Source organism: Puma concolor, chromosome E3, assembly GCF_028749965.1.
Source record: "Puma concolor isolate L17-30 chromosome E3, mPumCon1.1.hap2, whole genome shotgun sequence".
Lineage (NCBI taxonomy): Eukaryota > Metazoa > Chordata > Mammalia > Carnivora > Felidae > Puma > Puma concolor.
In genome coordinates, this window is record NC_141682.1 from 9,299,078 (window position 1) to 9,322,587 (window position 23,510).

A 23,510-nucleotide genomic window follows, 5' to 3' on the forward strand; every position below is an offset into this window, starting at 1 on the left:
CATTCACTCCGTTCACTGACTTAACTTCCATCCAGCAGCTATCTGCCAAGCACCAGCTTTGTGCCAGACCCGGAGGTGGAGGGGTGACAGAGACGGCTGCTCTCCTGGCTCTTAACTCAGCTGATCCACTATCTCATGCATTCATTCATTCCTGGAGTATCCATTTATTGAGTGTTCCTTCGTTCTTTTTCAGACTCACTGAAATTCCTTTTTCATTCATTCATCCGTCCCTTGGTTATCACATTGACACATCCATTCTTTCTTTATTTTTTCAGGCAATTGTTGACTCCCCGCCCCCTTCCTCCTTCCCTAATTCCTGTTTTGCAAGCATTCTGGAAGCACCACTCAACTCAAGGCCAGGATTAGATGCTGGCATTCTGGCTCAACCCTCCTCCCAGACTTGTGGGTAGGCAGATGGTGAGGACACGCTGTGCTAACTACCATATGCCAGCCATCAGGACCCAGAGCAGGGAGAGCACCAAGAAGGGAGCAACTGACTGCCTGGAGGAGGGAACAGGGGGGCAATCAGAAGAGGCTTCGTGGAGGAGTTAGCATTTAAACAAAGTTAAGAAGGGCGTAGGGCAGTTCTCCAGGGAGGGAAAGACACTCCAGGTAAAGTCTTTTTGTGTGTGTGGTACGTTTGGGGAAAAGTGAGGTACCTGGGTGGCTGGGGTATATGATGTAGGTCATGTGTCCATGACAACAACCAGGTCAGTCTCTCCCTAGGTTCCGGTGACAGTCATAGGCCAATCAAGGACTTCTAATTCATCACCCTTGGTCACTGGAAAACCACCCACTATCGGGGGGGCCAGGAATAGCTTTAAGGCATTAACAAAACACCCTGTCACCGGGGTCACCTGGCTGGACTGGGACACTCAGTGAGAGAGCTGCCTGGATGAGCAGGCTGTGCAGACAGCAGCAACATTAGTATCTGAGGTGCCTGGCCCCCAGGATCCCATGGTCATCGGCAAAGGTTAATTGTGTCCTTCGCTGTGAGCCAGTCCTTGCCCCAGATGTCGAAATACAGCAGTGAATAGAATGCCCATTCTTTAGCTGGTGACAAATACAGGAGAAAACTAGCAAGTGTGAGGACCAGCAGAAATACACCTGCGGTTGAAAAAACAATTGGGGTCTGTTGTCTCTTTTAGGAAAGGAGACTACACTGACTTCAACAAGGGGGTGTGAAAGAGGACTTCTTGTAGCCCTTGTGCTTGGGTGAAGTGATTTGGGGGAGGGTTCAAGTAAGTGGATTTAACTCTAGGTGCTGTCAGGAAGCAACACAATTCCATGACTGGCTGTCTTAATATTTAAAGAGAATGGGGGAAAAAAAAAAACAGAAAAGAAAGAAAAAGGAAAAATAGAGAAAAAGAAATAAAGTGAACCGAGGCTAATGCTTTAAAAAAGCAGTAGTTACTCATAAGAGCCAGAATGAGGTTTCAACAATATTCCTGTTTTCATCTACTTTCAAACATGATTACAGAGCAGTCTTGTTTATGCCTTGTGTGAGGTCGGTGTTCTGGGAAATTGTTTACGTCCAACAGGAGGACATCAAGGTCTAGCTGTAAGTGCCAAGCCAGCTCCCAGACGGGAAGGGCCCTTTTCTCTTTCTCATAAGATTGTCATAAATGGGAGAGTGGACCAGCCCCGAGGAACGGCCAGGACAAAGGCCCGGGGGCAGGAGGGGATGCTGAGAGCCATTAGCAGGGCTCCCGGCGGCGCCACGACACGTACGCGAACTGGAGAGGGCGACTGGGGTCGCACCCTCGGGCGTGCAAGGCCACCTCTCTCATAGGAACTTGGGCTCTCGGCTGCCTTGATTTGTACAAACACAGGAAACGAAAGCAAACAGCTTTGATCAAGACAACCTACTCGGCCACGAGCTCATGAATATTCAGCAGGATGCTTCCGGCTTGCGACTCCGCCCCAGCCCCGCCCTGCGAGAAGACTGCACTTGCCCCGCTTGCGCGCGGCTCTGTCGTCATAAGTACGCGCCGCCGCCACCGCCGCCGCTCGCCTTGGGGAAGTGGAAAGCTGTCATGGCGAGTTCGGCTGCTTCCTCGGTGCGACCGCCGAGGCCCAAGAAAGAGCCACAAGCGCTCGTCATCCCCAAGAATGCGGCAGAAGAGCAGAAGCTCAAGCTGGAGCGGCTCATGAAGAACCCGGTGAGACGAAGCACTGGTTCGACTCCTCCTCCGAGTCCCCTTCCGTTACGGCGCTGCTGGGGACCCACGGGCCCACCTCTCCCACCTCTAGACTTAGGAACTGAGTACCCGAACCCCAGGGCCAGCCCTTAGGAAGGAGTAGGCTACCTCGCAGACCTTGAGCTTCTTCTGTCCTTGTGTTGGAGCCCAGCCCGGATGAGGGTGCTTTTAGACACTTAAGAGTTTAACTTTCTGTGAACAGAAGCGTTGACTGGAACGATAGCATTCATGGGTTAGCACAAGGGTTTATTAACTTCTAAACAGCACTGATTGTTAGAAAGGCTTTGGCTGAGCCACCCGGAGCAAATCACTCCCTCAGTCATAAAAATAATTGGGTGAGGTCTCTTACACCTTTGGCTAGAAAGGGTTGACTCCGCATGTAGTAGAGTTAGGGTTAGAAGTTTCCAGCCATAAATGGTGAGTTACGTTTCTGAGTTTTGTTTTGGAAAGTTAAGTGTAGCCCTGGCGAGGCCACGGGCTGTGGTAGACCCCAAAGATGTATGGGATGAAGTAAATCTAAGGCAGCGAAGAAAATCGGCTTTAGGTCCAAGGAGCAAAGCAGCCTTTCTTCACCAATCCAGTTAAAATGCTTTGGTTTTAAGAGATGTGATTGTCAGCAGGTTTGTGCTTAAAAACGCTTTTGTGTTTAAATGTTGCAGGACAAAGCAGTTCCGATTCCAGAAAAAATGAGTGAATGGGCACCCCGGCCTCCCCCAGAATTTGTTCGAGATGTAATGGGTAATGTCGTGTGTGTGTGTGTGTGTGTGTGTGTGTGTGTGTGTGTGTGTGTGTAAATATAGTTTTTGAAGCGTAGATCTAAAAATCCTGCAGTTAGCATTTAATTAAATCTATAATAGGAAAAAAAAGTTCACTGTTTCAGTAACTTTGTACTTACAGCAAAGGGGTATTGTTGCTTACAGTTTGGCATTAGAGAATTTTCTTCTGCACTTAAAAAAAAAGTTTATTTACTTTGAGAAACAGCGCAAGCGGTATGAGGCACAGAGGGAGAGAGAGAAATTCCTAAGCAGGCTCTGTGCTCAAACCTAGGAGCTGTGAGATCAAGACTGAGCTGAAATCAGGGTCAGGTGCTCAGGCCACCCAGGAATCCCTTCTGCATTGTTTAAATAACATATTTTTTTAAATCTAACTGGAAATAGCTTTATTATTTTGGGTGGTTGTAAATTAACATACTGATTATAAAGAGGACTAAGTAACAGAGGTCTGAAAAATTTTGAACCCCCGTAATTCCATCATTCCTCTTGTAGCATGCTGCTACAGCCTTCTAAACCCCTAGTCAAAATCACTCATGTGTAAGAAAAAATGATTTTTATTTTATTTTTTTTAATTTTTTTTAAACGTTTTTATTTTTTTATTTATTTTTGAGACAGAGAGAGAGCGTGAACAGGGGAGGGGCAGAGAGAGAGGGAGACACAGAATCCGACACAGGCTCCAGGCTCCGAGCAGCCAGCACAGAGCCCGACGTGGGGCTCGAACTCACGGACCGTGGGACCGTGAGATCATGACCTGAGCCGAAGTCGGATGCCCAACCGACCGAGCCACCCAGGCTTGCCCCGGAAAAATGATTTTTAAAAATGTGGCCATTCTACACATACTATTTAGTAACCTACCTTTTTCCTTTAATAGACATGGACATCTTTTCAGCTCAGTAGAAATTTAGCGTGTCAAGTGTGAAGTCATCTGGCAGGGGAGGGAAAGGTCTTAAGCTATCTTCTAGGTTTCTGGTCACTTAACTGCAGACTGTTTCTCCTCTTACTACTGTGTTAGGGTGGAATTTTTAGTGACTTCCCCTTCAACATTCATGCAACAATTCTTTAATGATGCCGACACTATGCAAGTCACTGCTAGATTCTGGAGTTCAGTGGGGCATGGTCCTTTCCATTACTTCCAGTTTGTTTTTTTGGTCCTTTTTGATCAAGGGTCACCCGTGTCGGTAACTGGATTTCATTAAGAACTCTGGACTCTCCTGGCTATAGGTTCCAGCGCTGGGGCTGGCAGTGGAGAGTTCCACGTGTACAGGCATCTGCGCCGGAGAGAGTACCAGCGACAGGACTACATGGATGCCATGGCTGAGAAGGTCAGTGAGTGACAAGGCTGGCTGAGCCCTTGCGTTTGGGCAATGTACACTTGGGACTTTTAGGAAAAAGCTGCTACTGCTGTTTTTGGCTTTTTTTTTTTTTTTTTTTATTAAGAAGGAGAGAGTCCCAAGCAGGTTCTTGCAACACAGAGCCTGATGTGGGACTCGATCTCAGGAACCATGAGATCGTGACCTAAGCTGAAATTAAGAGTTGGGTGCTTAACAGAGCCACCCAGGCTCCCCAGGAAGAGGCATTTAAAGAAGAGAAGATACACCTGGTGTGAAGGCTGCCTTCTTAAGTCAGCATGGGAAACAGACGTCAAGTAAATCCAGGTTAGTCCAAGGTCAGATTCAGCACATCAAGATGCTCCCACTGGGAGATGTATGAGAGAAGGGAGACTTCCAGTTGGGCAGAAAGGACAGCAGAGGCCTCTCTCCCTTCCAGTCCATTTGCCGTGAAATGGAATAGAAAGCAAGATGTCCCGCATCACTTGAGTTATTATTTCTAATTCTGTTGTTCTCTTTTTGGCTGAATGCCTATTATAATTCCATTCAGCTATGTGTTTAGTGTGGATAGTGTGTATGCGTGTGTCTACTTTGAGTTGTCTAGCGTAGAGACTGGCATTTCTTCATGACAGGTGTCAAATAAGAATTGGGAATGGCTTTAGAAATTGAGGGGCACCTGGGTGGCTCAGGTGGTTAAGGATCTGACTTTGGCTCAGGTCATGATCTCATGGTTCGTGGGTTCCAGCCCCATGTCAGGCTCTGTGCTGACAACTCAGAGCCTGGAGCCTGCTTCAGATTCTGTGTCTCCCTCTTTCTGTGCCCCTCCCCCACTCATGCTTTGTGTCTGTCTCTTTTTCAAAAATAAAATCAGAAATTGTATCATAAGGGATGCCTGGGTGGCCCGGTCCGTTGAGTGTCCAACTTTGGCTCGGGTCATGATCTCACAATTCATGAGTTCGAGCCCCACGTCTGGCTCTGTGCTGACATCTCAGAGCCTGGAGCCTGCTTTGGATTCTGTGTCTCCCTCTCTCTGTCCCTCCCCCACTCATGCTCTGTCTCTGTCTCAAAAGTAAATAAACATTAAAAAAAAATTTTTTAAAGAACTATTAAGGTTTTTGTTACCTGACTGGAAGGGCCAGAAACCTCTTTTTTATTGCTCTTAAAAAATGCTCTTTGGGGGCGCCTGGGTGGCGCAGTCGGTTAAGCGTCCGACTTCAGCCAGGTCATGATCTCGTGGTCCGGGAGTTCGAGCCCCGCGTCGGGCTCTGGGCTGATGGCTCAGAGCCTGGAGCCTGTTTCCGATTCTGTGTCTCCCTCTCTCTCTGCCCCTCCCCCGTTCACGCTCTGTCTCTCTCTGTCGCAAAAATAAAATAAATGTTGAAAAAAAAAAATGCTCTTTGGACATTTCGCTTATTTTATTTATTTTTCAGAGAGAGTTTTGGAGTTGTTTTATCCACACCAAAAATTGTGTTGGATTTTTTTTTTTTTTTACTAGAATTGAGTTGAGTCTGTCACTTAAATTGAATAAGAATGGATGTTATAGTGTTTAGTTATCCCCTCTAGAAACTTTTATCTTTTTTTGTTTAAAAATTTTTGTGTCTCTCAATGATGATTTATGGAGATTTGATACTTATCTCACTATATTTGTTCATAGATTTTAAGTTTTGGCGGGGCTTGTTTTTAAGTAGGCTCCATGCCCAACGTGGGGCTCAAACTCATGACCCTGAGATCAAGAGTTGCGTGCTCTACTGACTGAGCCAGCCAGGTGCCCCAAAGATTTTAAATTGTTTTTTTTTTAAAGTTTGTTTATTTATTTTGAGAGAGAGTGCAAGTTGGGGAGGGACAGAGAGAGAGAATGAATCCCAAGCAGGCTCCACACTGTCAGTTCAGAGCTTAGTGCAGGGCTCAAACCCATGAACTGTGAGGTCATGACCTGAGCTGAAGGCGGACACTTAACCGACTGAGCCACCCAGCCGCCCCAAGATTTTAAGGGATTTTTTTATTGCAGTGGCGCTAGGTGCTCCTTTATGTTTTATTCTTGACTATTAGTAAAAATCAGAAAAAATCCTGATGTTTTAGGGCTCTTCTATTTTCCAACCTGGCAATTAATAAAAACCAAATATTATTTGGCAAATTCTTTGTGATTCCCACATTTGATTTCTCCTTTTTAAATTTTTTAATTTTTTTATTAAAAAAAATTTGTTTTAATGTTTTTATTTATTTTTGAGAGAGAGAGCATGAGTGGGGTAGGGGCAGAGACCCTCCCTCCCTCCCTCCCTCACTCCAAAGCAGGCTGTAGGCTCTGAGCTGTCGGAACAGAGCCCGACACAGGGCTTGAGCTCGTGAACCGCGAGATCATGACCCAAGCCGAAGTCAGACGCCCAACTGACTGAGCCACCCAGGCGCCCCTGATTTCTCCTTTTAACATGTATGAGAGATTACCTCTCATTATTAATCTTACACCATGCAATGTAGGACCTTTTCCTCACTCTGACTATGGTGCCTATTTTTTCATGGAATACGTTTGTGTGTTTTAGAGATTCACATGCTTTAAAATGATATGTATTTGTATTGTGAAGTCACCACCTTGAGATCAAGACCTGAGCTAAGATAGAGTCAGACACTTAACTGACTGAGCCACCCAGGTATCTCTTATTTGCTTTTTATAAAGGAGGAAACCACTTTGGGCAACAGCATGTGGTTTTCCAATGATTCCCTTTAAAAAAAAATTAACTCACTGTAGAACTTTTTCCTATATAAAGGAAATAAAATGCTTTAAAAATTTAAAATAATCATTCACAAGGGGTACCTGGGTGGCTCAGGTGGTTAAGCGTCCAACTTCAATGCAGGTCATGATCTCACAGTTTGTGAGTTCTAGCCCTGCATCGGGCTCTGCGCTGACAGCTCAGAGTCAGGAGCCTGCTTCAGACTCTGTGTCTCCCTCTGTCTCTCCCTGTCCCCAACTCGCGCTGTCTCTCAAAAACAAACATTAAAATAATCATTCACAAAAAATAGAATACTACTTAGCAATAAAAAGGAATAAACTACTGATATATGCAACAGTGTGGATGATTCTTACAACATGCTGAGTGAAAGAAGCCTTGCATAAAAGAGACCACACTGTAAAATTCCATTTATATGAAGTTCTACAAGAGGGAAAACTAATGTATGTAAAGAAAAAAAAAAAAAAATCAGGGGCTCCTGGGTGACTTAGTTGGTTAAGCGTCCAACTCTTGATTTCCACTCAGGTCGTGGTCTCAATGGTTTATGGGTTCAAGCCCCGCACCTGACTCTATGCTAACAGCAGAGGCTGCTTGGGATTCTCTCGAGCTCTCTCTTGAGCTCTCTCACTCTGTCAAAATAAACATTTTTTAAAAATCAGAATAGTTGTTTCTGAGTTGGATAAGAAAAGGTACGAGGGAACTTTCTGGTGTGATTACATTGTACACTCTAGATTTGATCATTTTGTTGTATGTATTACCTTAAGTGGAAAAAAACAGAAAAACCGTTAACAAATATTAAACTCTAGTTGATGATATGCATGCTTAAATCTTTAGAGGTGAAATGTCCTGGTGTCTGCAACTTACTTTGAAATGTGTTAAAAAGAAATAAGATGGATTGACGGAAGGATAGAGGGATAGATAGGTGGACAGGCATGTGCTAAAGCAAGTAGCAAAATGTCTGTAGGATTTAGTGGTGGGTATACAGACTGTATGATTCCCTCAACTTTTCTATGTTGGAAATTTTCCAACGTAAAATGCCAGGGAAATTATTAAAGGGATAGATATGATACAGAAGAAAATATGTAAAAATTTACTGGAATGGCCAAAAATTGAGTTTGAAAAATACCTTTATGATTTTGGAACAGAAGGGAATCATTGCCGTGGTGGTTTTCACCTGCTGTTTGCTTGTCCTCCGTCTCTCTTGGCCCCCAGCTGTTGGTGGTTCTTCTCCAGCTACTGCCGTCCTCTGGATGTGGCATTCTCAATTCTAGTGGGGAGTTTCTGGTGGCTGGTCACACCTCTACCTAGTCACTGTAGTGGGTTTTCCACTACCAAGAATAAATAAAACTCTATGTAGAAACTATCTGAAGCTACTTTAGCTTCATATTGAAACTACTTTAGAGGGAAGGAAACAGAGCAGGCTGTTGGCTCAACTACCATCAGCTAGTCTGGTTTTTATACATTGATCAAAGACCCAGGGAAAATACAGAAAAATGTTTCACAGACCTTGAATCCACACAGACACGCAGGTTCTTATTTCACACGGCGAAAGACAGGCTCTGAGGTTAGAAGAAACAAAGAGGCAAGGGTGTCCTCACCTTTCACGGTGACTAACGGCGTCGCCACTGGAAGAGCTCGTGGTGAGCTCAAGTCCTGCCAAGCCTGACGGGGCTCCGGTGGGTCACTTGTTGGCTGCAGCTGCTCCGGCAGCAGAGTGCGTTTACGGTCCAGCTGTGAACAGACCACATGCTTTTCCTTTTAAGTCGTTTGCTTTCTGGTGCTCTAATCGGAACTGAGTTCCTTGAAAGGAGACCCTTCTCTCTTTTTTTTCTTATTTACTTATTATTTTTTACTTTCTATTTTAGAGTGTGAGTGGGGGAGAGGGCCCAGTGGGGGGAGAGGGAGAGAATCTTAAGCAGGCTTCGTGCTCAGCGCGGAGCCCAACTCGGGGCTCCATCCCACAACCCTGGGCCGAAATCAAGAGTCAGACGCTCGACTGACTAAGCCACCCAGGTACCCTGTTTTACTTATTTTATTTTTTTTTAGTGATCTCTGTACCCAGCGGGGGGCTGGAACTCGCCACCCCGAGATCAAGAGTTGCACGTTCTTCGGACTGAGCCAGCCAGGCGTCCTGACTCCTCTTATTTCATGATCTCTGCTCTCAGAGAGTTTCTGCGTCACTCTAAGCAGAGCCACACAGCCCTGGCAGTGCAGGCCAGCAGAGGGGTTGAAGCCACCTTGTCCTCTGCTGGCCCCTTATTTACTCTGTTGACCTTTAAGGCTTTGACTAGAAGAAAGAGATGGCATTTTATTATTTTTTTTTATTTAATTTTATTGTTTGAGAGGGAGAGAGACAGCGCAAGTGGGGGAGGGGCAGAGAGAGCGAGACAGAGACTCCGAAGCAGGCCTCCAGGCTCCGAGCGGTCAGCACAGAACCCGATGCGGGGCTCGAACTCACGAACTGTGAGATCATGACCTGCACCGAAGTTGGACGCTTAACTGACTGAGCCACCTACGCGCCTCAGAGACGGCATTTTAGATCATTGTATCTTTGTGGTTTACAAGTGCTTTCTAGTAGGTTATCATGTGTTATCCTTTCTAAAGGCTCTGGGAGAGAGGAATTGGTCTTTTCCCCATTTTATAGGTGAGAAAACGAAGGCTCAGAGACAGGGAGCTGCTAGGAAGGGATAATACAAGGGTTGGCTTTGTATGGACGTGTGTACACTCACGTATTCCTGTGTGACACATGTATGTGCTTAGTAGCAGTGATGGCACTGGGTGTTGTCTTGCTGTGGAATCAGTCACCTGATGACTGTCATCATTAGGACTTGAAAATCCCATGGTTCCACCTCTCTGGCTGTTCCATCTGATGAGCCCAGGTCACCGTAAGGAAAAAACGTGCTCCTGTGTGTCTCCTCTACTCTCAGTTCTCTGCTTCTCTTCTGACACTTCTGGTCACCAAGTATGTGGGGATTTCTCTCACACCAAGCAATTCTGTGACGCTAGCTGAGCATCCTACAGTTTAACTCAATCCTGATGCCATCCACCAGGCAAGAATGTCCAATGCCACGTGTTCAACGGGCTCAGTCCCATGAGACTGCCTCCCCGCCCCCAACCACCTCAAAGGCCAGTCCCAGGCCCAGGTGTTGTCCCCTGTCCTTCTGACCGACTGGCTGTGGATTAGAGGTCCCCCACCACTCCCTCCTCAGGTTCAATTAAGTTGCTCAGAGGGACTCACAGAACTCAGGAGAAGCCAGGTGGAAGAAGGGGGCACAGAGCTTCTGTCCCCTCCCAGCCCCTCCACATGTTCACCAACTCGGAAACCATCCGAACCCCATCTTTTTGGGGTTTTGGCGGCATTACTACTAAGGCACAATTGATCAACTCATTGGCATTTGGCAGTTAGTTCAGCCTGCAGCTCCTCTCCCTCCCTGGAGCACAGGAGGTGGGGCTGAAAGTTACCCCGGTGACCAGCCCTGCTCCTTAAGGGCTTTCCAGAACTCACTCGTTAACTTAAACTCCTGTGGTTGAAAAGGGGCTTGTTATAAAAAAAAGACACCATTTCACCTTTCTCTTGGGAGCTGTTTCAGAAACTGGGAACATAATTAAGTATTATAATAAAAGGTGCCCCTGTGGCTCTTGAATAGGAAATTTATAGGAGCTTTTGGAACCACGTTCCAGAAGTAATGGATGAAGACCAAATACAGTTGACTATTAGCAGGTGCTTAGGGGCACCAACCCCTCCACTATGCAGTAAAATCTGTATATAACTTTTGACTTTCCTAAAACTCTATTAGCCTTAACTATTGACCCAAAGCCTGATAATGTAGTCAGTTAACATATATTTGGTTACGTGTATTATATACTGTATTCTTATAATAAAGTAAGCTAGAGAAAAGAATGTTAAATAATAAAGTAAGCTAGAGAAAAGAATGTTTCTCTTCCCAAGGAAGAGAAAATACAGTACTGGACTGTATTTATCGAAAAAATCCGCATGTAGGTGGACCCGCACAGTTCAAACCTGTGTTGTTCAAAGGTCAGCTGTATACGTTTCTTACTGTAAATCACAATGTCACACTAGCCAAGGCCCTGGCTACGTAGCCGGTAATTCTTCCTCTGCCTTCAGGGAATACACAGTGTGCACCTTCTCATGCTCTCGTATTTTGTGTATGACTGCCACCCTACGGAATGAAGTAACTTTCGCCATCGGAGAACTAGATACTGGGGGCATCCTCTTAATGGTTACGGTGGCCCCAGAGACCCGGATGTGCCTATGGCACCCCCAGTGGTGTGACTTCCAGAGCTCCCATACCCAGCCCAGAGTGTGTCTAAATGATGTGTTTTTTCACAGCAAAAATTGGACGCAGAGTTTCAGAAGAGACTGGAGAGAAATAAAATTGCTGCAGAAGAGCAGACAGCAAAGCGCCGAAAAAAGCGGTAAGGGCTTTGTGGCTTCTCATAACCGATGAAACTTAAAGGCAGAAATGTGAAAGCTGGGGAATGAGTCGTCCTTGCGGTCAGAAGTTCACCTTATGACCTGTCAAGGTCTTAGGTGTTACCCAGTAGAGGAATGGCCTTTCTTCCAATAACCGAGAAGAGATTAAGTCACTTACTACCACTACATCCCCCTTCCCCCGTACAGATTCTCCATAGCTCAGGTCAGCACTTTGGTGCTCACATGGATTTCTGGGTCTCCTTCCCTTCTGTATTTTAACACCAAGTTTAACAATATGCTGTGAGTAAGGTTCCCTTAGCTTGTTCCTTAAATTAGGGTGTGTGACCTCCCTCAGTGACATCATGTGAGCATGTAGGCTGCATGTGTGTGTGTGTGTTTTAATAAATACTCCCTCGACTTTTAAAGAGCTGAGCAGGATTCTGAAAACAGTCCTTAATTCTTATTTATTCATTTACTTATTTAAGTTTATTTATTTATTTTGAGAGAGAGAGCACGAGCAGGGTAGGGGCAGAAAGAGAAGGGGTGAGAGAATCCCAAGCAGGCTCCACACTGTCAGTACAGAGCCCAACGTGGGGCTCGAACTTACTAACCATGAGATCATGACCTGCGCCAAAATCAAGAGTCAGACGCTTGACCAACTGAGCCACGCAGGCGCTCCTGAACGGTCCTTCATTCTTAGTCTGTTTCTGGCAATCTGTTCGTGTAGTGGGATAGTTCTTTTTCTTTTGCTTTCCAATAGGCATAGTAAAGGTAGTTAAAGAGCACATCTGTATGCTGCAACTTGATTACATCTTTTTTTTCTGTTTTGTATTTTTTCTTTTATCATGTTCCAGTTTCTGCATGTAGAATTAAATAAGAAACAAAACCTATAAAGCTGTAACATTTCACATGGAAATGCTGCCCAGCCTTCACCAGCTTCGGAAATCTGACCTTTGCTGATGGCTGCAATGAAGTGCCACCTAAAAAAATAAATAAAAATAAATAAATAAAAACAGTCCCTAAACATCTTGGAATGAAAAATCTCTCCCAATATTTCTGAGATTGTTTTAATCACCTCAAGACTCTGAAAGGTTGTTTCATTTTGATTCAAGAAGAAAACAGCTTGATAATGTTGATGGTGTTGGAGTAGCAGAATCATGAGAAAGTATTTCTTCCGTTTCATTATTGTAGTGTTTGTGTAATTGTAAGGTCTTTAAACATTCCATAAGTAGTTATTTGTTTTCTAAAATATATAGTAAGGTAGTGGGGGAATTAATAGATTTATTTTATATTTGTAGCCAGAAGTTAAAAGAGAAGAAATTATTGGCAAAGAAGATGAAACTTGAACAGAAGAAACAAAAAGAAGGTGAGTGGTACCTGCTTTTCTTGGTTGGGATCTTTCTCACCTATCAGGAGTGAGATTTAGAATTTGGAGCTGGTTGGCTGGCCACTGAAGACACGAGGACTTATTTCCATTAGTTAGGACTCATTTAATTGCAAGTGTCAGAATGTTAAACTGGTGTAAGCAAAAAGAAAGATGCTGACTGGCATTAAGTCAGGACAGACCTCCCTTCAGGGATGGCTAGTAAATGAGCTCAGTGATGTTACTGGCCTTCTTTGTCTCCCTCTGTCCCCTGGCTCCTTGTCCTCAGGCAGGTGCATGTCCTCCCTGTGGTTGTGGGGTACCCGGGGCTGCACCGTGCCTCATTCTTGTCCAGTAGGAAAGACTGAGGGGATGTCCCTCGCAAAAGTGCTTTTGTGTTTTTTTGGCCCTGATGGAGTCACTTGGCAAGTCAGTTAAGAATGCTTTGGGTTATAAAAAAAAAAACAACAAACCAGAAAACTAGCAGTAGTTAAACAAAGAAGAGTTCATTTCTCTCACTTAATAAGAAATCTGGTGGGGCGCCTGGGTGGCGCAGTCGGTTAAGCGTCCGACTTCAGCCAGGTCACGATCTCGCGGTCCGTGAGTTCGAGCCCCGCGTCGGGCTCTGGGCTGATGGCTCGGAGCCTGGAGCCTGTTTCCGATTCTGTGTCTCCCTCTCTCTCTCTGCCCCTACCCCGTTCATGCTCTGTCTCTCTCTGTCCCAAAAATAAATAAAAAAAACGTTGAAAAAAAAATTTAAAAAAAAAAAAAAAATAAGAAATCTGGTGGTAGGTGGCAGTCTCTTGTGGTTCAGCAGCTCAGGAGTGGCAGGCCCAGTATCCCCTGTACTTCTCTTGGCCTTTACTTTGTGGGTGTGAGATGGCTCCTGTGGCTCCTGGCATCATACCTGTGTCCAAAGGGGAGAGAAGTGCAGGGGATGCTGGTATTTTAACAGAAGAGCAGAAGATCCCCCAGAAGTGCCCAACAGATGGCATTTTATATTTCACTGGTCACTTTGCCATCCCTTGCTGCTATTAGGCTAGACGAATAGAAAACCGAACTGTTGTGACCGTGTTTAACCTGTCATGATTTATCCCTGGGAGCCGGGTACATTGCCACCCTGGACTGGGATGAGATTTTGTTAACGAGGAGGAATAGGGGTGAGTCACGTGTCAGTGTCCCACAGTGCTACCAGTCCTGTCCACCTCTGAGCACTCCACATGGCCAGAGGTGCCAGCCGCTCCCCTGAGAGCCCCTGAGCTGAGAACCCGGGAAAGAGGGGCATCAGATGGAAAGGACCAAAGATGCTAAGAGACCAAAAAACGACAAGTGCATACACATTACTGAATTGGTGGTTGTTCCCTGATTGACTAGGCATGGTTCCTGGTTAGACGGTTGTGAGTTTTGGTCTTAAGATAAAGTCAGACTTTCACTGACACACTAAATATGATTGGTCCCTTCCAGGATCAGTTTCCTTATGGTTTGTAAATATACTGCGTGACACCCTCTGTATGGTATAGTCTTAGACTCTTCCTTCCCATTTCTTAGAATCATTTCTTTTATAACACTGAAATGTGATTGCTAGGACCTCATCCCTGAAAGAAACCACCTCATTACTTTCCCAGCCCTCTTCCTCCCCACACACACAGGAACATCCAGTACTGATCCAAGGGCTGGAGGATTGGGCACAGGAGCCAATCTCACAGTTTTTGGTTTTTTGTTTTATTTATTTTAGACGGAGCGAGCGCATGTGTGAGTAGGGGAGAGAAAGAAGGAGAGAGAATCCCAAACAGGCGTCACACACAGTGCAAAGCCTGATGCAGGGCTCAATCCCATGACCCTGGGATCATGACCTGAGCCAAAATCAAGAGTCGGATACTGAACCGACTGAGCCACCCAGGCGCCCCGAGCCAGTCTCGTGTTATATTGAAGGAGGTATTGTAACTTGGACCCATGACATCAGGATATAGAAAGGTCCTTGTCTCTAGGTGATTTATTTTTTCTTTGTGTTGTCATTGCTGTTATTTAGTGTTTAGTGAATTTCCTGAGCTAATTTTGTAAAGCCTGCATTCTTTATTGAGTCTGCTTTGTTAGCTTAGTGGTCAGCTGAAGAGTAGAGATTTCTTTGAACTTCCAAGTCTCACAGCCTTTGCCGAGGGGCTCTACGTATCTGTAGGAACATGCCTTCAACGTTTTGGCAGGCGGTTCACAATTTGCTTTGGCCTTCATGCCCTCCTTGCACAGAGCTTCAAGGTCAGCCAGAGGTGAGATTAGGACCATCACTTGTCTTTCTTAGACATGTACACAGCTCTGCATGTGACTGTCTAAATTCCCAGCTTTTCCTCAGGTTTTGATGGATTTCTTGATTGCTCCAACTGTTAATACCTTAGGCAGCTGCAATGTTAAACAGTTGCCACTGGTTGTTTTTGACGACCACCCTTGAGAAAGGGCTGTTTGCACTAAGGTTGAATGAAGATAAGCCTTGGGAGTGGAAGTTTCTGGGGAGCAGCTAGACAGCTCACGTAGGGACAGTGCTCTGAGTATGGAACCTCTGAGGACCTTCCAACAGTTTTCTTCCTCCAGTGGCTGCCAGGCGGTTGGCTTCCACAACTGCTGTGGTGATGAGGGCTACCTTGGATATGGTGAGAGAGAGACATTAGAATCACAGAACTTGCTGTACTTACCAAGGTTCAGCCATTTTTCTTGAACAATCCAAGGAGCGTTTCCAGAGTTCTGAAAAAGTTGGTTTTGACAATTGTTGATGTTCTTAATTATTTTTATGGAGGAGCAGATTTTTAGAGATCCTTACTCTGCCATTCTGAAAGTGCTTCCATCCCTTTAGACTTTACCCTGCCTATATTGGAAATGTTTCTTGGGGCACCTGGGTGGCTCGGTCATTTGGGTGTCTGACTTCAGCTCAGGTCGTGATCTCACAGTTTGTGGGTTCGTGCCCTGTGTCAGGCTCTGCGCTGGCAGCTCAGAGCCTGGAGACTGCTTCAGATTCTATGTCTCCCTTTCTCTCTCCGCCCGTCCCGTTTATGCGCGTGCCTCTGTCTCTCTCAAAAATAAACATTTAGGGGCGCCTGGGTGGCGCAGTCGGTTAAGCGTCCGACTTCAGCCAGGTCACGATCTCGCGGTCCGTGAGTTCGAGCCCCGCGTCAGGCTCTGGGCTGATGGCTCAGAGCCTGGAGCCTGTTTCCGATTCTGTGTCTCCCTCTCTCTCTGCCCCTCCCCCGTTCATGCTCTGTCTCTCTCTGTCCCAAAAATAAATAAACGTTGAAAAAAAAAATTAAAAAAAAAAAATAAATAAACATTTAAAAATAAAATGCACTAATAAACTTAAAAATTTTTTTCTTCTGAATAAATATGTTTCATGTAGATATCAGATGTTTGAGTCATGGGTTTCCCCCTCCCCATTCTTAGAGTCTCTACCTTGTTATGTTGATATGTTTGGATTTTAGGGCTACCATTTTATTTGGGGGTTTTTCTGTTGTTCCTTCTGTATTTCTCTGTTTCTTTTTCTCTGTCTTTTGTATTATTTGAACATTTTTTATCTCACTGTAATGTATTGTGTTTTTAACTATATCCCTCTTTCTAGCTTTTTAGTTGTTCCTCTGCAGCTTGCTATATATGTACTCCTTTCACAGTCTACTTAGAATCGGTATTTAAGTGGAATGTAGAAACTTGTCACCATATAGGTCTCTTGCCCTTTTATGTTGTGGTTGTCTTATGTATTACATCTACATACATTGAAAACCCTAGTGGATAATGTTATTTTTGTTTTCAATCATCCAGTACATTTTCAAGATCAGGAGGAGAATTGTCTAGAATAATAATAGTAACCAGATAGTTACATTTCTGTTGTTCCTCCTTTGTCCCTGATGTTCCAAGCTTACCTCTGGCATCATTTCCTTTCTGTCTGAAGAACTTCCTTCAGTCATTTGGTTAGAAGAGGTCTGCTGGCTATGAATTTTCTTTGCTTTTCTTCATATGAGGCTGTCTTTATATCACCTTTGTTCCTGAAGGACATTCTCACTAGATCTAAAATTTAGGGAGCACCTTGGTGGCTCAGTCGGTTAAGTGTCTGACTCTTGATTTTGGCTTAGGTCATGATCTCACTGTTTGTGAGTCCGAGCCCCACATTGGGTCATGATCTCACTGTTTGAGCTCCACACTGTCATTGTGGAGCCTGCTCTCTCTCTCTCTGCCCCTCCCCTGCCTGCACTCGCTTACTCACTCTCAATCTCTCCCCCTACCCCTCTTTCAAATAGATGAACTTAAAAAAAAATTTTGGGTTGGCAGTTTTTTCTTCCAGCACTTTAGAAATACCATGCCACTTTCTGTGGCCTGCATGGTTTCTGATGAAAATTTTATAACTATTGAGATTGTTCTATCATTATTTTTATCTGGCTGCTTTTAATATTTCTGTCTTTAAATTTTTTTTTTTCAACGTTTATTTATTTTGGGGACAGAGAGAGACAGAGCATGAACGGGGGAGGGGCAGAGAGAGAGGGAGACACAGAATCGGAAACAGGCTCCAGGCTCTGAGCCATCAGCCCAGAGCCCGACGCGGGGCTCGAACTCACAGAGCGCGAGATCGTGACCTGGCTGAAGTCGGACGCTTAACCGACTGCGCCACCCAGGCGCCCCAATATTTCTGTCTTTAGATGTCAACAGTTTGATTATGATGGGTCTGCACATGGATTTCTTTGGTTTAATCCTGTTTGGATTTCATTGAGCTACTCCAATCTGTAGGCCTGTTTGTCTTTTGTCAAATTTGGAAAAATTTTGGAAGCAAAAAGAATATAAAAACAGGGAGGGGGACAAAACATGAGAGTCTCTTGAATATGGAGAACAAACAGAGGGTTACTGGAAGGGTTGTGGGAGGGGGGATGGACTAAATGGGTAAGGGGCATTAAGGAATCTACCCCTGAAATCATTGTTGCACCATATGCTGCAAACTTGGATGTAAATTAAATTAAAAACAAAATTTTTTTGGAAAAAGTTTTATTCAATCGTTTTTGTTTCTGGTCTTCCTATTGGATAATTCCTACTGATCTGACTTCAAACTATCTCTTTCCTATGCCATCTATTCTGCTGTTGATCCTTTCCAATGGATTTTTTTTATCTCAGTTACTGTGTTTTTTCAGAAAAGTCCTGAAATTTCCAGTAGATTCTTCTTTATATGCCTTCTATTTGCTGCAATTTTCTCTCTTTCCATTCATTTCGAGAGTGAGTGTTCACTCTTCCCGGAAAGATTTCTAAGCAACTGCTTTAAAGTATTTGGTTACTCCAGCATCTAAGTCATCTTAGCATTGGCATTTGTTGATTGTCTTTCCCTGTGCAAGTCGAGATTTTCCTGATTTTTCATATGTCAAGTAACTGTCTACTGTATCCTGGGCATTTTGAATACTCTATCATGAGGCTTTGGTCTTGTTGGTACTTATTTTAGCAGGCAGGCAGCCTGGTTCTCGCCAGCCTTCTGTAGGTTGTGGTTGCGGCTCCAGTGTCGGTTGGGTTCTCAGAGCATTTGGTATGATGACTAGGGCCACATCCATACGTGTGCTTGTCAGCGTGAGCCCAGGGATTCGGGAGGTTCTAATCTTTTTCTCCGTGACTGCTCCTGTACTCTCCGGATCCCTAGGACTCTCCTTTTCAGAACTCCAGGCAGAAAGCCGGGGCTTTAGTTACCACTCTGGTTCGTCCTTCCTCCAGTTGCCCCAGCATCCAGGACGGAGGGGGAAAGCGGCAGGCTTGCCCGGCTATCTTAGGACCCACAGCTCCTCTGATGGGAGAGAAAGGCTCCCCTCGTTTGAAGTGTTTGTGCCAGCAGGCCCCCGTTGCCGCCGCTGTTGCTGTTGCCGCTGTGACTCTGGCAGAATGGCCTGGGAGCTAGGGTGTGAGAGAATGGAGAACAAAGAAGCACAGAATTTCCCTTACTCTGAGCATCGGGAACCCCCTTTCTTACTCCTCAGACTACAAGCGGAGGGTTTCTTGTGTTCTGTCTGTGCCCAGGCTTCACTTCTGCATGTTGAACATCTGAGTCTGGACTGAGGGATACTGGAGTGGGGAAAAACCCTAGGAATTCAAAACCGTTCCAGTGGCACTTTGTAGGCTGGTCTTTTTCCGCAGTCTGCCTGCTTCTCAACAGTCCATCATTCTGTCCAGGTCCTGTCACTATATTCAGTGGAGAGAAGGAGTCCGTGTGCTTGCTTTATCTTACCTGGAACCTTCTATTTGTTTTTTGTTTTGTTTTGTTTTCAACGTTTATTTATTTTTTGGAACAGAGAGAGACAGAGCATGAACGGGGGAGGGGCAGAGAGAGAGGGAGACACAGAATCGGAAACAGGCTCCAGGCTCTGAGCCATCAGCCCAGAGCCCGGCGCGGGGCTTGAACTCACGGACCGCGAGATCGTGACCTGGCTGAAGTCGGACGCTTAACCGACTGCGCCACCCAGGCGCCCCAGTTTTGTTTTGTTTTTAATTCAAACACGGACTTTAGCTGTTTCGCATTTTAACTTGCTGCTCTTGGCTCTGTTGATTCAGGTTCCAAAATCCTTTTGAATTCATATCCTGAAATCAGCATGTTGCCTACCATGTCTTTCTGATGTTGTCATAGGCAGATTTGATAAACATAATTCCCTTGTCATTGATAAAAATGTTGAACCAGACTGAGCCTGGGTGGGGGCCAGAGCCCTTTAACATCCACAGGAGAGTTCCTCCTTGTAGGCTGGCAGGAACGGGTTTGTTAAAACTCTTAGTGTGGAGTTAATTCTCCCACTAAGAAATCAACCAGACTCCCTCTTCTTTCCTCTTACCAACAGACGTGGCATAAGAAACTAAGTGGTAATATGAGATCATGGAGTGAGTACAGTAGAGGTAAGTTCTAGAGTTAGCTCTCCTTCTGGCTCACCCTGACCTCAAACATCTGGGTTCTCTTATTTGAAATTTCTTTTTTAGCTTATAACTGATAAGCTCTTTCTCGATCTAAAATTCTGTAGTTTGATAACTTTGCCAAATGCCTTGCTGTAATTACTATATTTGGGGGCGTGGGGTGGTCCCTCACCAGTGAGTCTAAAAACTCTTTCAGAACAAGAAACAGGTGTTAGTTTGCACTTAATGAACGAACCTGTATTGGGTCTTTGGAATGGCATATAAACTTTTTAGTAATCGGTTCTATAATTGAAGGGGACCAGTGGCACCATCACAGAGCTGGGTCCTCTTGAATCCTCCTTTTCTTTTTTTTTTTTTTTTCAACGTTTTTATTTATTTTTGGGACAGAGAGAGACAGAGCATGAACGGGGGAGGGGCAGAGAGAGAGGGAGACACAGAATCGGAAACAGGCTCCAGGCTCTGAGCCATCAGCGCAGAGCCCGACGCGGGGCTCGAACTCACGGACCGCGAGATCGTGACCTGGCTGAAGTCGGACGCTTAACCGACTGCGCCACCCAGGCGCCCCTTGAATCCTCCTTTTCTAACCTCTTCTAGACATTTGGTGCACCTGACCATACAGTTTTGTCGCCTTTCTTTAATTTGCCCAAGGCTATGAAGTGTATTTGAGATCTTACAGCAGGCTTTAGTGTTTTCGGGGAGATTTCATCTGGAGCCTCCAGCCTCTTTATAGCAGCCTTGTGCCCTCTCCCTGGGTCTCCGCCTGTCTTAAACTTCAGTTCTATCAAAAAGACAGATGTTTGTCATAATGCCACATCCTGGAGTCACACCACAGTAACACGGTGTTTTCTCAAGCCGAGGGTGTGATCTTCACTCGCTAAGTCATGCAGTTAGTTTTGAGGCTGCAGCTGTCATTTTTCCAGACATTAATAGAACAGACTAGAAATTGTCAGAGTGCATCACACTCTGGTTAAGTATTTGTGAAATTTTCTTTCAGATTCTGAAAGAATAGTGTCAGCTATGGGCTGCAGACCAACAAATTTGAAAATCATTGTTCAGATTCATGGGCCCTGCTCTTACGCTTAATTGTGAAGTTAGCACCTATACGTACTAAACAGTGATCAGTAATAATACATGGTTGTGTGTGCTTGGTACCAGTGAGCAGGATAGAGTGCTGGTCATAAAGACAGTGTGTGTGCCTTTTACTGTGCCTTCTCAGTTTCCTTCCTTATTTTTCATATTGTGAAAGACAAAATAGATCTTCTTGTTGTCTGATTGAAATGAATAGAAACTTAATGTGGTGACACCGAGTTGTGCCACAAGGTGGCTTCTGTGCACCGCTGGGTTCTTGATGGGCTTGGACTGAAATCGGTCCAGCTTTTTAGGCCCTTCTAAAAAGCAGCAAGGGACAGCTGGCTACGAGTTCCATTCTGTTGTTCACGAGGAAATCTCCCCGTTTGTTGTCCCTGCCGGTCCAGTAATTCAGTGAAGACACCCTGTAGTGCAGTCTGAACAACACCACAGGATGGCATTAAGCCAATCTGGATTTTTGAAACCTTGAACTCCTGAAACGATGTGTTCTAACACCAATGTTACTTGTCCTGACATAGGCCTCCCTATCAAAGAAACCCAGGGTGGCCTCAGGTGATTTGTTGTTAGGTATGTCAAGAGCAGTTTCTCATCCTCTGTGCTATCCTGCTATCGACATTTTGGGCTGAAGAATTCTTTGCTGGGAGGGGCTATATCCTGTTCACTGTGGGATGTTTAACTCTACCTGCTAGAGGCCAGTAGGACCCACTGTTACCTAGGTTACTGACAATCAAAAAGGTCTCCAGACTGGGGTGCCTGGGTGGCTCAGTCGGTTAAGCATCCAACTTTTGATTTTGGCTCAGGTCATGGTCTCACGGTTTGTGAGTTCAAGCCCCACATCAGGCTCTGCATTGCTGGTGCGGAGCCTGCTTGGGATTCTCTGTCTCCCTCTCTCTGTCTGCCTCTCCCCCACACGCTGTCTCTTGAAAATAAATAAAACTTAAAAAAAAAAAAGGTGTCCAGACATTGCCAGTGGGGAGGGGGGACAAAATTGCCCCGGTCAAGACTCACGTCACCTGGTGTGTTCAGAAGGAACTCAATATATGTTTTGGATTGAACTGTTTGTTTCAGTGCCAAAATTCTTATACGCGCTATGTTGAGAAACTATTCGTATTGTTTGTGTCTTTTGAGAATAAAGATAATATATGGTCATTTTAGAAATTTTTGGAATATGCAGACAGTTCATGATCTCAAGGTTTGTGAGCTCGAGCCCTGCCACTTGCGCTCACTCACTCGCTCTCTCTTTCTCAAAATTAATCAATCAATTGATTAAAAAAAAGAAATCTGGGGGCCTGGGTCGCTTCATCATTGAAGCGTCTGACTCTCAGTTTTGGCTCAGGTCATGGTCTCACAATTTTGTGAGTTCCCCCACATCGGGCTCTGTGCTGACAGTGCAGAGCCTGCTTGGGATTCTCTCTCTCTCTCTCTCTCTCTCTCTCTCTCTCTCTGCCCTTCCCCTGCTCACACTGTCTCTGGATTTCAAAATAAATAACTTTAAAAAAATAAAAATTTTTGGAATATGCAGAAAAGAATAAAGTCAAAACTTTAATCCTGGGGCTCCTGGGTGGCTCAGTTGGTTGAGTCTCCAACTTTGGCTCAGGTCATGATCTTGGGGTTTGAGTTTGAGCCCCGCATCGGGCTCTGTGCTGACAGCTCAGAGCCTGGAGCCTGCTTGGGATTCTGTGTCTCCCTCTCTCTCTGCCCCTCCCCCACTCACGCTCTGTCTGTCTGTCTCTCTTTCAAAAAATCAATAAACATTAAGAAAACACACACACAAAAAAATTTAATCCTTACTGAAAATAGTGACTTTAACACTGTAATGACATGTTTTTTAATCCCAGTTTTTAAGTGTATATTATATAAATCCATTTATATAAATGCTATATTTATAGTTATTCTAATTATCACATAACATTGTCTCATAAATATTTTCCCACATCCTTACAATTCAGTAGTACAAGGAAGGATTTTTTTTTTCCTAGTCTGTTCTTTCATTTGTTCTTTTAAAAAGTTAAGCCTAGGGGCGCCTGGGTGGCGCAGTCGGTTGAGCGTCCGACTTCAGCCAGGTCACGATCTCGCGGTCCGTGAGTTCGAGCCCCGCATCAGGCTCTGGGCTGATGGCTCGGAGCCTGGAGCCTGTTTCCGATTCTGTGTCTCCCTCTCTCTCTGCCCCTCCCCCGTTCATGCTCTGTCTCTCTCTCTGTCCGAAAAATAAATAAATGTTGAAAAAAAAATTTTTTTTTAAAAGTTAAGCCTAGTTTTGGGGCACTGACTGGCTCAGTCAGAAGAGCCTGTGGCTCTTGACCTCGGGGTCATGAGTTCAAGCCCCATGTTGGGTACAGAGATCACAAAGACCAATAAACTTTAAAAAGTTGGGGCACCTGGGTGGCTCAGTCGGTTGAGCATCTGACTTCGGCTCAGGTCATGATCTCATGGTTTGTGGGTTTGAGCCCCGTGTCTCTGTGCTGATGCCCCGCATCAGGCTCTGTGCTGACAGCTTGGAAACTGGAGCCTGCTTGGGATTCTGTGTCTCCCTCTCTCTCTGCCCCTCCCCCACTTGTGCTCTGTCTCTCTCTCTTTCTCTCTCTCTCAAAAATAAATAAAATATAAAAAAAAAATTAAAAAGTTAAAATTAAAAAAAATTTTAAGTAAAAAGTAAAAATAAAAAGTAAAGAAGCAAAAAATAAAAAGTATCCGTTTCAGTTAC

The 23,510-nt window shown here is 45.0% G+C and overlaps 1 protein-coding gene across 1 annotated transcript in view; it reads left to right on the forward strand.

Moving 5' to 3' along the window:
- The first annotated feature begins 1,976 nt into the window (after nt 1-1,976).
- The window catches only part of PRKRIP1 (PRKR interacting protein 1), a 33,685-nt gene continuing 12,151 nt past the window's right edge, over nt 1,977-23,510 (forward strand). Inside the window, exons 1-5 of the mRNA XM_025923339.2 lie at nt 1,977-2,162; nt 2,861-2,939; nt 4,196-4,296; nt 11,377-11,462; nt 12,759-12,826. Of these exons, the coding sequence (XP_025779124.1) occupies nt 2,037-2,162; nt 2,861-2,939; nt 4,196-4,296; nt 11,377-11,462; nt 12,759-12,826 (460 nt within the window). The 5' untranslated portion in view covers nt 1,977-2,036. The remainder of the gene's footprint in view (nt 2,163-2,860; nt 2,940-4,195; nt 4,297-11,376; nt 11,463-12,758; nt 12,827-23,510) is intronic.